Raw genomic sequence first — 17721 nt, forward strand, 5'->3', positions numbered from 1 at the left:
CCTTTCGAGCTCTCTCAACAACTCCGGTTTCGATGAAATGATACTGCCATCGTCGATCTTCAACTTAGTCATTTGGCTTTATAAACTATTATGGCACAATAATATCCTGTTTACAAAAATGCGTATAGTAACATAATATAATTTAAATTGAATGATATTTTCATTCATCCATAAATTCCTTAGTAGAATAATAACATTTTTCTAATAGATCTGTTTTTAATTTAGCTATGAATAATGTATTACTATTTATATTCTTAATATTTAACGGCAATTTGTTGTATATGTTACTTGTTCTATAATACGGGCTGTTTTTGTAGATTTCTAGTATGGGTTCTGGAAGGATAAGTTTATGGGTTCGACGGGCACTTTTTGAAAATTGGTATAAGTGTAGGTTTTTTCTAACAAATATTGCTGTTTCCAGGATATATAGCGATGGAAGGGTCAATATATTAAATTTTTTAAAACATGGTTTGCAACTGTTCGGTTGGTGGATATTGGCTAAGATCCTCAGACACTTCTTCTGCATAATAAAGAGCTGGTGCGCATCGGAGCTGTGTCCCCACAGCAGCAGCCCGTAGCGCAGCCAGGCGGACGCGTGCGCATGGTACGCTGCCAACGCACAAGCCGTGCTGGTATTGGCCTTGAGAATGCTCAGCATATATAAATTGAGACAGTTTAGTTTTACAATTTTCAATATGTTTTTTCCAGTTTAGATGATTATCAATAGTAACCACTAGCAATGTGCATTCACCAACTTGAGTTGTCTGGGTGAGCGGTTAGTTCCGAAAGAATCTGACGTCTCTTAACGAAACATAGATGTCGCTAGTGCTGCTGCTTAAGTAGCATAGTATAAATATTACAACCTGAGATATGTATGCACAGGAAAAATTAGTGTCTAGATTCCTGTCCAGCAGTGGTGTAGGGGTTATAGCATTTTTCTGTGCATCCATGTCTCAGTTTGAATTTTCGATATGGTTTAACGGGATACCCGTAAAAGTAACAAATTTGGAGTTGAAATCAAAAATACAAAAAGACTCAAAAAAAAACAATCATAATTCAGTAAGCGAGTTGAGAAAGCAAGATAAATACGAACTTTACCGACAAAATACGATGGCAAAACATTATTCACCACCTACATTACATACACCACCCTCACCACATACATTTTTGTTTTTCTTTTTTTTGTTTTATTTGTGTTTGCTGTTGTTGTTTTTTAGTTTGGTTGTATTTGTGTGTCTTTGTGAATGTGAATAAATGTCTTCTATTCTATTCTATTCTATTCTATTCTACATCTACATCACCACAAATAAAATCTGAAACACATTTCGTTACTAATGTACATGGTAGGTATACTTAGTTCGTTTCATAACATTTCATAAATTACAGTAGGTAACAGGCAATTGATATATTATATTTTTATTGTTCAAGGTTTGTTCTATTTGCTAGTAGAAAAGTATCTTTTATTTGATACCTAATTCAATACTGATATGATATAGTGTGGAGTTCAATATTAAGAGCACCAAGACACAATATATATATATGTCTATATTGTGACCAAGAGATAACGTGTTTAGGGAAAATAAGCTAATCAATATATAAATTTCCAGATAAATGTTTATCATTTGAGTTAGGACATGTTAAAGTTATCATTAGATTTATTTCAATATTAGTTTTTATTCGCAACTCCGTATATGCGAAGAAACCGTTTATCAGTATCTCGCCGGAACGATGTTATTTTTACGTGGAGTTTTTCCGGGAAAAAAACTATCGGGTGTCCTAAAAAGGACGCAAGATTTAAATTTGCCGCCATTTTTGCATTTTAGTGCTGGCAATCCTAAAAAAAAACTATTTGACAGCTGAATGTTTAGGGTTTGCAAAAATGGCGGGTTATACGAAAGATCAACACGTTTTTATTATTGAACAATATATCAAAAGAAGTTTGGCGTGTACGGTTCGAAAATTCCGTGCAAAATATGGTCGGAATATTGACTTCATCAACTGTGAGCGAGCAGAGTGGTTGCAAAATTCAGGGAGAGTGGATCAATTCATGATGTTCATTCCACTGGTCGTCCAAAAACAAGCCGTTCAAATGGCACTGCTTTAAAAGAGGAAATTCGACGCTGCATTAGAGAAATTCAGCTGCACATATGCAAAATGGTCATAGAAAATTTTGACAAAAGAGTGCGTATGTGCCAGCAAAGCCTAGGAGGACATTTGCCTGGCGTATTATTCCACAAATAACCCTATTTTATGTATTTCAAGATTTTGTATACAAATATATTATAACGAAAAAAAAAATGTGTTTCGACGTGAAACACGGACAAACATACACAAACACACACACTTTCGCATTTATAATATTAAGTAAGTATAGTAAGTATGGATTAGCAAGGATTAGCTGCGACATACCGTAAGTTTATCAAAGGCAGTCGCGGGCTATAATATCCCGTGCCAAACATGTCCAATGAAAACGTTAATACATTGAAACTGTTAGACTGTTTTATAATAACAAACTCTCTGAAACAGTTTCGATTTCGTACTAAGTACATACATTTTTCTTGACGACACCGAATCACATCAATGTGATTAGATATTACATCGTTTTATTACTATTATTACAATGAAAATCAGCAAGTATGAGATAAAATTAAACCTCAATGTCTTTAGGTCAATATTGAAAAGCGATGATTGGCCTAGAAATCAGATTTAACAAGACAATTTACTATTAAGTTACATACACTGCTCTATTTCATTGATCTAGAGTAGAGTACTGCAAAGTAAAACGTGGAATGGATAGGTTCTTCTGTAACAGTATCGTTTGATAGTAAAATGTAGTAACATTTAAACAGAGTTGTTGTGTTTAGTCACATTTAGTCGAGTTTGAGCTTTCGATCTTAGCTGACATCGAGGCCGAGCGATAAACTGTCTCAAACATTAGTTAAACAATAGTTTTTTTGATAACTAAAAGTGATTATTTACATCATACTTACGTTTTATGTTATTTTGAATCAGTGAATAGATTAGTGACGTAGTGATGGCTCAACTTCAGAACGGAAAATCAAAAAGTCAGCTGAATATCGCTGTTGTCGGTGGTGGATTAGTAAGTACCTCCTTTTTCGACAGTAGTTAAATCATTCCGAGGGTAGATAAATTAATTGAAAAATTACTATGAAACTGGGAATTACTTTATGTCTCTGGTAATTGTGGTCAAAATGGATCCTAATTGCGATTTAAACTCGTGTTTCTTGTTAATTATTTATTTTTCTCAATTGCTAAGCAGTCTTCGTTTTTGTAGGTTGGATCCTTGGAGGCTCTTTATTTGGCAAAAAGAGGTCATCAAGTTCATCTTTATGAATACAGAGAAGGTAAGCGTTTGAATATTGTGAATTATTAATTGATGATTATAGGTAGGTAACTAGCTGTTCCCTAGCTTCGCCCCCGTTGTATTTTTTCTGTATTTTCTTCCATAATAACCTTCTGACAGTAACGCACACAACAAAAATAAATCGATCCAGCAGTTCCCAAGTTTTGCGCTTAGCAACACATTTTACGATTCATTTTTATTTATATAGACTAAGAGTAGGTACAATGTTGTATTTTTAGAACGTTGTTTTATGTTAATCGGTCCATATTAAGTGAATCTAACTTCTAACATAAAGCGAGATTTATATAACTGTACTCAGTAAAGAGACAAAGGCGTTGTTATGCTAAACTACCTGTTGCCCGCGATTCCGTCCGCGTAAAATTCGGTTATCGCTATCCCGCGGGAACAATGCAATTTCCGGGATAAAAGCTATCCTATTTCCTTCCTATGGACTCAAACTGTCCTTATACCGAATTTCATCTAAATCGGTTCAGTGGTTTTCACGTGATGCGCGGTCAAATAAACAGACAAAAATCTAAAAACTGTTGTACCTAGGTCCTTAACGTATGCTGTTATCGATTCTTAAGTATCCTCAGCCAATTTTTTTTCGAATATCTTCCATGTACAGACTTTCGACCCTCTTCAGCTGTGTTATATGTATAGATTTTATAGACTTTTTCATCATCATCATCATCATCCTCCCCCTTAGAATGCCACAGTGAACGACAACTCGCCACTTGCAGCCACCGGTTGACCGCAACTCTCACGATGTCGTGGATTTTTTTTTGTGATAGAGATGATTTTTATAACGGTTATGGCAGACAAGCGACTAAAATTTCGAACCTCAATCTTTGTCATCATAATAATAATTTTTTTTGATGATGACAAGATCGACAAAAACTTAGCTAATACTAATCCTACTAATATTATAAATGCTAAAGTTTGTGAGTGAGTGAGCATGTTTGTAATTCCTTCACGCTGAAACGGCTGGACGGATTTGGATGAAATTTGGTATTTAGATAGCTGGACATCTGGAATAAAACATGGGCTAATTTTTATTCCGATATTCCCACGAGATAGGGATACAATCCCGAAATAACAACCGCTGGGCTTAGACTTATGAAATTTGTCATGATTGTTTTTAATGTAACGTCAATGAAAACAACGGGTATTTTTAAAAATCCCGGAAATTCAATTCAGCTGCTGGATCTAATGGTTTACGTGTGCGAAGCCGCGGGTAAACGCTAGTATGATAATAATTGTGAAGCCATGCATAACTGTAATGTAGTGCTACTTAGCTAGGATGGAGAGACAGACGGACATAGTCATCATCATCATCATCATCCCAGCCTATTTACGTCGACCTGCTGGGCACAGGCCTCCTCTCTAAATGAGAGGGTTGGGCCGTAGTTCCCGCGCGGGCCCGTGCGGATTGGGAACTTCACACATACCATTGAATTACTTCACAGGTGTGTGCAGGTTTCCTCACGATGTTTTCCTTCACCGTAAAGCTCGTGGTAAATTTCAAATGTAATTTCGCACATTAGTCGAAAAACTCAGAGGACGAACATAGTAAAAGTACCTAAAACAGAATCCTAAAATATATGTCATGACATTAAACTCTACATCGTCATGTACTAGTTATAAGATTTGATTTTCGTTTGGAACCCACCCTACTGTATATTGCATACCTACTCTGTTTATGAATCAATTATTTTCATTTAATGATGTTAGGTTAATATATTCTACTAAATTGATTACGAAATTAATTGGTACATTGGTAACTTAGTTGTTATCATAAAATTTAAATAAGTTTCCATTAGTCGTGACTTGGCTTAATGGTTTTAAACAAACTTTGTTATTTAAATAACTGATTAGAAAAAACTTTTTCTCCCTCTGTCATTAAATGTTAGATACAACGTACAAGTAGGTAGGCACAATTAAACTAGTTTGCTAATGAAAATACAAACTGAAACATGGACGCACAGGAAAAACCCAGAAAAAAAGAGATCAGCGCTGGGAATCGAATCCAGGTCCTTAGCATTCCGTGGCCCCTGCTTACCTCCACTTGTTAGTTGTATTATTTTACTTTGATAATACAAGCACTGAATAATCATACACAATAATGGTGAGAGTATTTTAAGGATACTGCAACCCCCTTAAAAGGCACCTGCGACCCCCTAGGGGGTCGCGAACCACAGATTGAAAAACACTGATTGAATAATATATTTTTTGCCGAGGAAACTACCCAATTATTTCATTTTTGTTTTGTTTTATTATGGAACCTTTTCAAAGGAAAAGTTAATACAATTTTCCTTGGTAATTAATGAAATATCACTATGATGTTTACTGTGAAATGGTTCCATGATGGCTCATGAATTAAAGTCCTTGACCATACTTGTTTTCTGTATCGCTTATTATTGTGATGTTCAAGTGAGGTCAAAGATATGTTTACACTTTACTACTTTGTCGCTGTCACTTCGTGTTTGAAATTTTGTATAAAATTGTCAGAAGGGTTGCGATGACAAAAGATTAAAGTGTAAAGATATATTTGAAATCGAATGTACAATGATAAGTCATTGTATTGTATTGTGTCTACCATATTATTACAGACATACAGAAGACCCCTCAAGCTCGGGGCAGGTCTATCAACCTCGCACTCTCCCTGCGCGGGCGCACAGCGCTTAAGGATGTGGGTCTCGAGGACCTGATGATAAATCAGCACGGGATCCCTATGCGAGCGCGCATGATTCATCGCACGGACGGCTCTACGTACGCCATACCGTACGATTCCAGAACGAACCAGGTACGTAATGCTTAAAAGTATCTACTCAGTACACTGTATCATACCGTGATCGTAATAGGAACTTGGTAGACACGGAGTTTAACGTTGGTTAAGAACCGTGCTAGTGGGCATACTTTCATACTTTTCAATAAAAAGTTTTTTTTTGCCTGAAACGCTGCTATTACAAATACAAACTCATGGTATGATGGTATGGTGGATGATGGGCAGAAACCTTTAAACTTTAGTGATCCTCACTCGTGATAATTCAAGTGATAATTACTAGTGATAATTCAAGAAGCCGTGGTGGCCTAGTAGAAGCCGTGGTGGCCTAGTAGAAGCCGAGGTGGCCTAGTAGAAGCCGTGGTGGCCTAGTAGAAGCCGTGGTGGCCTAGTGGTTCGACTTATCGTCTCTCAAGCAGAGCATCGTGGGTTCAAACCCCGGCTCGCACCTCTGAATTTTTCGAAATTCATGTGCGGAATTACATTTGAAATTTACCACGAGCTTTGCGGTGAAGGAAAACATCGTGAGGAAACCTGCACAAACCTGCGAAGCAATTCAATGGTGCGTCATGAAGTTCCCAATCCGCACTGGGCCCGCGTGGGAACTATGGCCCAAGCCCTCTTGTCCTGGGAGGAGGCCTGTGCCCAGCAGTGGGATGTATATAGGCTGGGATGATGATGGATGATGATGATCCTCACTCATATCTACTACTACCACAACCGGACACAACTTATCACACTAACAAATAATACCTCAACGTGGGTAAGGTCGCGAGTTGACTCTATACTCTACTCGTGGCAACATGAAGCTTGTTTTATGTCTGTCTGCCTATGTTGCTGTTAACGACCGAATGGCCAAGCGGTTAAAGAACCTGACTACAAAGCTTGAGGTCCCGGGTTCGATTCCCGGCCGGGGCAGATATTTGTATGAATAATAGGAATGTTTGTTCTCGGGTTTTGGATGTTTAATATGTATTTATCTACATAAGTATGTTTATCCGTTGCCTAGTATCCATAGTACAAGCTTTACTTAGTTTGGGACTAGGTCAATTGGTGTCAAGTGTCCCATGATATTTATTTATTTATGTCAGTAACCAATCTAAAATGACCCTACACTGCTTATATTTTTCTTAGGAATCTACGACTTCGTGCGGAATACTCGGTGCGCGAGTTCGACTCACACTTGGCTGTTTATTTTAAATTTGATTGAAACTGCATTGCTTTCTGTAAAATGTTTCTGCAGACTGATTTAAGCACCCAGGATGTTAAATTTTCATTTTTTTTACAGTGTATTTACTCAGTTGGGAGAAATTATCTCAACGCACAACTATTGCGAGGTAAATAACTTATAGCCAAGTTTAAAAACAAAATAATATGCATTTATTTTTCACTGACATCTAGCTCCCTTATTCATTAAAAATTAAAAATGTATGTTTTGTCTGCAATTAACTAACTAATTTGGCTCAGGGACCCAAAGAGGGGTCTTGGCCTCCGAAACGAGAGCATGCCATCTGTCTGCAATTGGCAAAGGCAAATGTCAAAGTGGCAGATAAAAACAAACGAATGTTAAGTATAGAAGCGTTATGAATAAGGGAGTAAATAAGTAAAACCTAGGTGTTACGGTCTGGTGCCTTAAGGGGTAAAACTGGGCCTTAAGGGTCTGCGAGCCTACTAAATGCAAAACACGTGTTATCTGGTACGTTGAGGCTGCCAAATAGAAAATACAAAATTATTCAAAATTGGTAAAAAAATGTATAAAAACGTAAATTCACTTAAAAGCGGCACACTAGGTATGTGACTTTGAGATTTTTCTACTAATTTATCACATTCAAACTCCAGAAATTTTGTTTCCCAATTTTTGTATTTATTTTAAGTTTTCATGTTAAGAATTATTTTATCTAATTATACTGAAACCAGAACACATTGAAAAATCTTGAAAAGAGCGGCTATGTCTGGGAATCGAACCTGGGTTCTCGTGAATCCGCGACGCGTGCTTGACCATAATATACTCTAATCTAATCTAACCCAAGCGCTATTTACAATTTTATTATATATATACAATTTTTAAAATTACTGTACGACATTGTCCATTTAATTTCACAGAATCTGAGAAATACGAGAACGTCCAAAGATATTTTAATCACAAATTGGTAGAAGCCAATTTACGGAAGGGATCTTTAACATTTCAAAAGTGAGTATAAACATTTTCTGTCCATTTAGTCAGTCTCGTTGGGAATATAGACATAAATATAACTGATATTGACATAATTAAACTTTAATGCTCCTAATCTAATGCATTTGACGCATTTGATCTTCCGCTATGTTTATTGCACGAATAGATTAACTTTATAGTAGAAGATACGTAGAAGGCCTACCTTCCAATTCAACGTTTACCATTACCGGTATAAAATAGTTTTTATCTTGTAAATAAATGGGTAGATGTTGGTCTTTGGTGGTTTCTTAAGACTATAACACGATCTGTTATTTCCTATTACTTTTATAGAACCTTTAATATAATAAACTATAGTTAGTTATTTATACTATACAAACTATAAGAAAGAAATTTGTCATTAATTAACTTCAAGTTATCTCAATACTTCTATTATTTAGATATATTTAGTTCCGTGGCTCAGTTTCACCGCAGTCCCTATGATTTCAGGCCCGATAAAGAGACCGTCCATGTAACTGCTGACTTGATCCTGGGTGCGGATGGGGCGTTCTCTGCAGTACGCAGGTCCATGATGAAGCAGCCGCTCTTCGACTACAGCCAGAAGTACATTGAGCACGGGTACATGGAGCTTTGCATACCTGCTGATAATAATGGAGGAGTAAGTATCTACACAAAAAAATAGCTGACTGGATTTGTGTTGGTATCCTAACTAGTTACTAACATTTTAAAAAGTTCCACAACGATCGCTTATGCGTTGCCGTATCCAACAGCAATCTTCACCAGATCGTCGGTCTATCTTGATGCGGGCCTTTCCACGCTAAGTCTTCCGGTTTGGCGTCCTCACTCCAGGGCCCTGTGTCTCAATTAGTGTTTCGTGTCATAAATTGTATGACAATATGAGACAAAACACTAATATTATTAGACTAATATGCTGCAAGAAACTGGGTCCAGAACATTACTTCCCAAATGGCCGTCGGTTCTATGAGAAATGTGCTCTGACCACTGCCATTTCAGTCTGGCAACTCCACAGACCTATATCGATAGACCTATATTTAGTTCCCCTGCGGATCTCCGCATTTCTGATCCGGTTATGCAGGGAAACTTCGAATCTAACATAGCTCGCTCTTTGAGTGACTTTGAGCTTTCGCATGAGACCTATTCCGCCTCGTAACCTTTTTCCAGGCCCCGCGAACTTAGATGTACTGCGATAAAATTAATCATAGTTTTATGTTGTTAAGCTCTCATAGCTTAACAACATAATAATTCGTTTTCAAATGAATCCCTCATGGATTCATTTGAAAACGAATTATATTTTTTACGATTTCAAATGATTTTGTTCCATATGGTGTACATAGTAGGGTCGAATATTTGTGTACATTTATGTTGTTGCTATATGCACTATGCCTGGAAAAAGGTTTAGGCAATGGGCGATATTTCAAAAAACAGTTTTGGGTTATGGTGTGGTGGGGTTTGGGGTTTTGGGATAGTATAAATTATATTAGCTGATCTGATGCAGAATTACTTAATTAGGTACCTACACAATGGTATAAATGAATAAATTAATTAGTCAAAAGTGATTTTTTGAGATACCACCATTTTCCATTTGATAGTATTGTAAGTGACCAAAACTGGGTACCTACTACCTACTACAATGCTTGTTACTTTTTGTATGAGAGAGTTGACAATTTGTACTTAGAGTGCGGTCTGTATTTTTGTGTTTTTAATCCTTTTCTAGGCATAGTGCATATAGCGACCACATAAATGTATACAAATATTCGACCTTGCTAAACTTTCAATATGGTACAAATGCAATTGAAGTCGTTAAAAATATTAGTCTACTACACGGCCAAAGTTACAAAAATATGTATACACGACTTTATGCACTTAACGTTAAGGCCGTGTATACATATTTTTGCAACTTTGCCCGTGTCGATATCTTTGCCCTTGACTGTAGACTGTAGCTATTCGATGGACAGCAACTGCGTCACCACTTTGCTCCCTAAGCCACTATTGTTTGTTTTTCGGTCCCTCAATTGCAAAATGTCTTCCAGCTCTGGGAATATTATATTTACGCTACGTACTATGCATTAGGTAGGTACTTCTTAAATCTTTATAACTCGGATTAAATACCTAATAAAACCCGATAAACACATAATCGTAAATGTTCTTATCTTTAGGCTCAGCCTCATCTCGGATATCTTCATTGAGTGTTGTTTGATTGGATAATAAATCTACAGTGACATAATGTTACCTGCCAAACAGGGCCGCTTGTTATAGTCTTAAAAATTGTATTTACAGCGTCTTTGGGTATAATATAACTAATATTATTTGGAATTATCAACATCAGATTACTCTCAACATGTTTGATAATTTGACTCCAGGAAATGATGAACTTATAACCATTGTCATAAGTCAATCCACATTATTCATGGTATAACATTGCTTAAATTTATAACTCCGCATTGGGCCCGCGTGGCAACTACGGCCCAAGCCCTCTCATCCTAAGAGGAGGCCTGTGCCCAGCCGTGGGACGTATATAGGCTGGGATGATGATAAATTTATAACCTTAACTCAACCAATAAAACAGTTATTTACCCAACTCTGAATACAGTTCCAGATGCCGCCGAACTACCTTCACATCTGGCCTCGGGGCAACTTCATGATGATCGCGCTGCCCAATCAGGACTGCTCATGGACCGTGACTCTATTCATGCCGTTCTACCACTTCAAGAACTTGGACAACGAGGAAAAGCTACTGGCATTCTTTCAAGAATATTTCCCTGATTCAATCCCGTTGTTAGGAAAAGAAAATTTGGTTGCCGATTTCTTTGCAGGATCGCCGTCTGCTTTAGTTGCTGTAAAGGTAAGAAAATAAATAGTGTTGAAGTCTGCAAAATTAAAAATATTGTAGCATTATCTTACATACATAAACGCTTAGGTACAGTCAAGGAATTTAATTCATGGGCCACCATGGAACCTTTTCAAAGGAAAAGTCATTACGACTATACTTGTTAATGCGATGATCTGTCACTATGACGTTTACTGTGAAATGGTTCCACGGTGGCCAATGAATTAAACTCCTTGACCGTACTTTTTAACTTTAGTTAGTTTTTTTTAACATGGCTCTCTCCATAAGGGGGAAATTTTGCCAGCGTAGTACTGAATTTTCAAGTAATTCGAAAAAATCTCGAAAATGAAATATGAGAAGTGTTGCGAGATAAATGATCGCGTGGGTGGAGCTTATGTTAGTTAACTTAACGTTCTTCTTTATCTATAGGGTGTTACCGGCAGCCAGGCTTTTTTAAAGGGATGTTAAAGTAACGTATTTTTGCAACTTCACCATAACATTAATTAAATTAATAAACTAAAATTCAGAATGTTAACTTTTTAACGAAATTATAATTGCCAGCAATGTACAGCAAAGTAAATTGACAAGTAAGTGTAAATGACACGGCTGTCGGCTGCCGACAGATACTTTGATTATTACTTGTCAATTTACTTTGGTGTACATTGCCGGCAATTATAATTTTGTTAGAAAGTTAACAAAGTCTGAATTTTAGTTTATTAATTAAATTAATGTCACGGTTAAGTTACAATAATATGTTACTTCCTCCCTTTAAAAAAGCCTGGCTGCCGGTGACACACTGTATAACTGGTATTTGATCTGACCGAACTTGGGTGTAGGCGCTTTATTATATATTATATATGTTTTATTACATTTATATTATTAATGCTAATCCCAAAATATAAACTGAAAAGAATAAGATATGCATGGTGAAGCGTAAAAACTAAAGAACTTATTTCAAAATTATGCATTAGCTGCGCTTACTTAATTTCCATCTTTATCGCACAATAAGACATTAACTGGGTTGTATCTAACTTTATATAAATAAGTGAAGTTAGAGTTTCATTGTATTGTTAAAATAGTGTCAGCAAAGTTGCAATTTGGTCTAAGGTTGAACTTCGTCTCTGTCTTCTTGTTCTCTGTTAAGACGCTGGAAATTGACAGTAAAAAGGCGGCCTTAATTTCTTCAGGGCTCAGACATATAATCAACCTGATTTACTTCCCTGATATAAAACTGACAAGTGTACTTTTCACCGTACATATTGTTTCCAGTGTCGTCCCTACCACGTAGAAGATAAAGCATTAATAATAGGGGATGCCGCACATGCCGTCGTCCCATTCTACGGGCAAGGCATGAACGCAGGCTTCGAAGACTGCACGCTGCTGGACAGACTGTTCCAGAAGCATAACGACAGCCTGGCGGAAATATTGGAGGAGTTCTCGGAGACCAGATGGGAGGACACGCACGCGATCAGCGATTTGGCCATGTATAATTATATCGAGGTAAGTGAACTAGGCTCTTTGGGCCTGGAATAGTTTTTGTCGCTGATATAAAGCATAGGAGTATATCCCTTATTAACCAGTAGGCGAGTGTAGTGTGATAACGATGAATGATTACCGCCAGATGTGGGCAGCGACTCCACTATTATGTTGTTCATATTTCAATCATTTATTCTTTGCTTTGCTTCATTTTTTGTAATACGGAGTGAGTGAGAATGGAATTCACTTCCTCTGTCTAATTTTCCCGATGTCCTATACAATTTAGGGTTATTTCACCAACTTTGGTAATGTGAACTACTAAGGAATGGAGTTCACTTCGGTCGTTTGTTTTTCCGGATAAATACTATTAGAACTATTCAAGATCCGAGTGAATAGGCTGTTATTAGTCCCGAGCGCTACATCGCTGATTTTCAGTCAGACCCTGATAGTATGTTTATCTAGGTCTGTCTGTATCCACACCATATCAACAGAACTGAATGCAATAAAAACTCTAACTTCATTCATGCTTTTATTTTTTAAACATTTTTCAGATGCGTGACCTTGTGACTCGTCCGTCGTACCGCCTCCGCAAAGCGGTTGACGATTTCATCTTCTGGCTGCTACCGGACTTCTGGGTGCCTCTCTACAACTCTGTCACCTTCACCACGATGCCTTACAGCCAGTGCGTCAAGAACCGCAAGTGGCAGGATAGGGTAGGTCTGAAGCTTCCACGAAGCTTATACGTCAATCATTGGATAAGGCACGGTATTTGGAACTTACTGTCTACTTCTCAATAAGATTGGTTTTTTGGAATCTTTTTGTATTTTTTATTTCAACTCCAAATTTTTGTTACTTTTACGGTCATCCCGTAAAACCCATATCGAAAATACAAACTGAAATATAGATGCACAGAAAAACAAGAAAAATAAGAACAGCGCTGGGAATTGAACCCAGGTCCTCGGCATTCCGTGCCGCGTGCTATACCGCTACACCACCGCTGGCGCTGGTCTTATTTTTATGGTTTTCTGTGCATCTATATTTCAGTTTGTATTTTCTTATACTTCTCTCCTTTGTCAACTTGACGACCGGTTAGCCAAGTTGTTAGTGACCCTGACTACGAAGCTAGCGGTAGCGGGTTCGATCCCCGAGACGGGCAAATATTTGTATAATGAATACGAATGTTTGTATTTGAGTCTTGGATGTTTGTATATATTATATTTAAGTATATATTTATCTATATGTGTATGTCTATCCGTTGTCTAGCACCCATAGTACAAGCTTTGCTTAGTTTGTGGCTAGGTATATTGGTGTAATTTATCCCAAGATATTATATTATTATTATTATTATTATACACATAATATCTATTTCTTCCAGATGCTTCTGTATTTCTTCATGTTCGTGGCATCTTCTGCGGTCTCCGGATTCATCTACACGTGGCGATAAAAGTTTACTTACAATTCAGCAGTATTTTAAGCATTTAGTTTTGAATAAATGAAAGAAATATATGCATCTATGTATAAAATATACACCATTATAAAAAGAAACCCTTAGTTTTTTTCAAGCTACACCTTTCTTTACACGTAAGATGTTAATTATGAGTTTTTAAGGTTCCGTACCTACCCGAAGAGTGATTAACAGAACCCTATTAATGTTGCTACACTGTCTGTCTGTCTGGGTTGCACCATGAACCGTAATCAATAGACAGCTGAAATACATGGAACAATGTGTGCTTACTTCTATTGCCGCTACAACAACAAATAATAAAAATAAAATCAAATCAAAAATTTAGGAGCAAAATACCTACTAATGTGGAGTATTGCAAGTCAAACAGTTGGGACACATTTCTGGAAACTTGAACATTGTTAATTAAAGTCCGACATCTGATGCTTAAGCTGCCTTGTTTAAATATGCACTACCTGTGCACCGTGCTCTGTGCACTTAGTAAAACAGTCCATTAAAACAACGAGCAGCGGTTTCATTTCGTATACTTAAACAAAACACTACCGGGTAAAATAAGCTGAAGCAAAACAGCAAAGTATAAACAAGTGCCAATTAAAAAACATTTGGTTTATAATTATGAAAAAGTGCGGAATATTTTTGACAAAACCAAATACCTACCTATTGATAACCTAATTTCTTTTTTTTATTTCAATGTATTATTGTTAAGTAGGTATGTCTTATTTTTAGAGTTACAATTAAAAGTACCAAAATAAGTACATTATATCGCCCAATTTGCTTTACCTCCAGTAAGTTGAAAACAATAAGAGTTTGCAACCATTTGCATAACGCTAACAATTTGATACTTAAATTTTCAGGGAAGAAATTATTAGATACAAAATCCGTTTAAATACGTAAAAACAATAAAATATGCCAGTTTTTAAGTTTCTAAAAACAGATCTGCTACTGGTTTGCATAAAAAGGTTTAGACAAACATTTTTTTTGCCTGAGCGCCTGTTTATTTATAAAAGCAAAGTGCGCACGGGGTGCTATAAAGTTTAGCAGGGTTAAAAGGATCCATCCTTTGTTAAACATTCATTCTGCTTTCATGGTAAAACATTGCTTGTTATAATTATGTCGGAACTTTTTTAACATAACGTCTGAAATTCATAACAGAAGGTCTTTTCCCTAGGGGAAAATTTTGTCGCAAAGAAAGTCTTACGATAGATAACTTTACCTAAAAGTATTCGTCTTTCGACAAAAAGTAATTCATTAGAAGTTTGTAAAAACAAGCCTGGAATAAATAATTATAAGCACATGGAATAGCAACACGGGGTATCACAGGTGCGTTGCTGGCCCTTTGAGATACTGCTGATCGGCTCTGAGAGACTGAAAGGCTCGTTTTACATATACGAAATACATACACAAGTTGTTTTATTGTTGTCGTGTTGTATAATCCTAAATATTTATGCGGTGATGGTGAGATTATAGCATCCTGCTATAATTTTTCAAGTCACTATAAAATGAATGAAATACTAATTAGTTTTGTTGAATAATTGCATTTACGGTCGACTGCTGCCTGACACTCTTCGTGTTTAAAATAATTTAAAATTGCACCGCAGCTTCGTTCCGTTTCGTGTTTAATTAGCCTTTAAACTGGATATAAAATTACAATGTTACCCCAAAAATTCTTGTACAAAATGTCATAACAAACATAACAAAACATTTTGATTATACTTTTAGTTCAGGTTATTTAAATGTAAAATGCACCTACTAGCTACGCTTGCGAATTGTTCGCTCAGGTACAACACTATTTCATGTAGTTCTTTTTTTTTCACCTTTTTTGAAATTTACCGTCAAAAAACCCACGAAAGTTGAAATTAAAATCATTTATTCAGTAGGTAAATAGGCCGCAATGGGCACTTTTACACGTCATTTTTTTAAACTACCAGCGCTTTCAGAAAGACCATCATTGCCAAGAAGAATGCGCCGCAAAACTTGCTTTAAGCAATGTGACTTTGGTGTCACATTTGTATCTTTGTAGGTATCCTTTGTAGCTAGATTTTTTAAACTTATTGCTGAATACGCAACGAAGTAAAACTAAGAAGGGTTAAAAGTGCCGTGAGTCGCTTCAGAAAAAGCACGGCTGTGCTCGGGTGGGCAGGGGCACTACCGTGCCCCCTGATAGGTATATAAATACACTTGTGAATATCGCAGGAATTGGATAGAGGAAATAATAGAGTGGAGTTTATATCAGCCTAAAATATCTCGAATTAATTTAGTAACGCCTAAGATCTTTTTTTTTTGTGTTTATTCATAACAGTTGTCCTAGCATTGACAGTAGCAGGTTCACTTATCCCAGCCTAAAAAGCTGTTTTCGTTTACGCTGTCCATTTTTTGAGGTTATATAAGTGAAATGATTTGCAGTCAGCTATATGCCACAGATAATCATTAATCCCACCAAAAACATTTTCATGTAAAATGTTGCCAAGTCGAGACCATAATAAATATAAATAAATATATCACGGGACAATTCACACCAATTGACCTAGTCCCAAAGTAAGCTTAGCAAAGCTTGTGTTATGGGTACTAAGCAACGGATAAATATAATTATATAAGATAGATACATACTTAAATACATATTAAACACCCAAGACCCGAGAACAAACATCCGTATTTTTCATACTAATATCTGCCCCAACACGGGAATCGAACCCGGGACCTCAAGCTTCGTAGTCAGGTTCTCTAACCACTAGGCCATCTGGTCGTCTATAATGCTAATGACTCGCACTTTTTTTTTTTTTTATACGACTGGATGGCAAACGAGCAAGTGGGTCTCCTGATGGTAAGAGATCACCACCGCCCATAAACATCAGCAAACCAGGGGAATTGCAGATGCGTTGCCAACCTAGAGGCCTAAGATGGGATACCTCAAGTGCCAGTAATTTCACCGGCTGTCTTACTCTCCACGCCGAAACACAACAGTGCAAGCACTGCTGCTTCACGGCAGGATTAGCGAGCAAGATGGTGGTAGCAATCCAGGCGGACCTTGCACAAGGTCCTACCACCTGGAAACTGCACTGTCAGAAAGTTTTCAGATCCCATGTAGAGCCAGGCTTCCTCCGATCAACGTACTAATCATTGATCGGAGCAGGCTTCTAACTCTACACGCCCTAGCTCTACAAGTGCTAACTTCACAAACTCTACCTTAGTCAAAATATGTGGCTTGACCAGTTCGGCAAATTCACATGGGCATAAGGTGAAAAATGTATGCCTTGTTCATAACTTTTCTGTTATACAATAGGTCTTGGAGTAACGCTACGGCCAAGCCACATATTTTGACTAAGTAAGGTGTAGAGTTTGTGAAGTGAAGCCTTGTAGAAATAAAGCAAGAAGCCACATATTTTGGCTAAATTTAGTTTGTAAAGTTAGGCCTTGTAGAGTTCCGGGGTGTAGAGTTAGAAGCTTGGCTCTACATGTTATCTGATAAATTTTTGACAGTACGAGTCATTATGGTCTCGTCTTGACAACATTTTACATGAAAAATTTTTTTGGTGGAATTTTACCTCTTTTTATAAGTTGCTTGTATTTTTTTGGGGTGTATTTCTTGCGCACATCACATACATTTTTATTTTACTAG

At 36.9% G+C, this 17721-nt stretch overlaps 1 protein-coding gene across 3 annotated transcripts; it reads left to right on the top strand.

Annotated features, from left to right (window-relative positions):
* The first annotated feature begins 2861 nt into the window (after window positions 1-2861).
* On the top strand, window positions 2862-14188 carry cn (Kynurenine 3-monooxygenase cn). 3 transcript variants are annotated; one of them, XM_074088176.1, is made up of 10 exons: window positions 2862-3100; window positions 3296-3365; window positions 5977-6170; window positions 7438-7486; window positions 8253-8340; window positions 8809-8977; window positions 10931-11182; window positions 12437-12667; window positions 13195-13408; window positions 14019-14188. In XM_074088176.1, exons 1-10 carry the CDS (start codon window positions 3035-3037, stop codon window positions 14123-14125), a joined length of 1440 nt encoding a protein of 479 aa, XP_073944277.1. In that variant the 5' UTR covers window positions 2862-3034; the 3' UTR covers window positions 14126-14188. The 3 variants fall into 3 exon arrangements, with proteins under 3 accessions (XP_073944277.1, XP_073944276.1, XP_073944278.1); XM_074088175.1 differs by having other exon boundaries at window positions 13195-13403; XM_074088177.1 differs by having other exon boundaries at window positions 2865-3100; window positions 13195-13356.
* The last annotated feature ends 3533 nt before the right edge of the window (window positions 14189-17721 follow it).

The sequence above is a fragment of the Choristoneura fumiferana genome, chromosome 5, assembly GCF_025370935.1.
Source record: "Choristoneura fumiferana chromosome 5, NRCan_CFum_1, whole genome shotgun sequence".
Taxonomy (NCBI): Eukaryota; Metazoa; Arthropoda; class Insecta; order Lepidoptera; family Tortricidae; genus Choristoneura; species Choristoneura fumiferana.

Excerpts from the sequence above, each read along its gene's own strand:
- cn (XM_074088175.1), top strand. The coding sequence starts at position 3,035 with ATGGCTCAACTTCAGAACGGAAAATCAAAAAGTCAGCTGAATATCGCT. Across the intron at positions 7,487-8,252 it reads CAACGCACAACTATTGCGAG|AATCTGAGAAATACGAGAAC; the intron begins GTAAATAACTTA and ends TTAATTTCACAG. Across the intron at positions 8,341-8,808 it reads GGATCTTTAACATTTCAAAA|GCCCGATAAAGAGACCGTCC; the intron begins GTGAGTATAAAC and ends CTATGATTTCAG.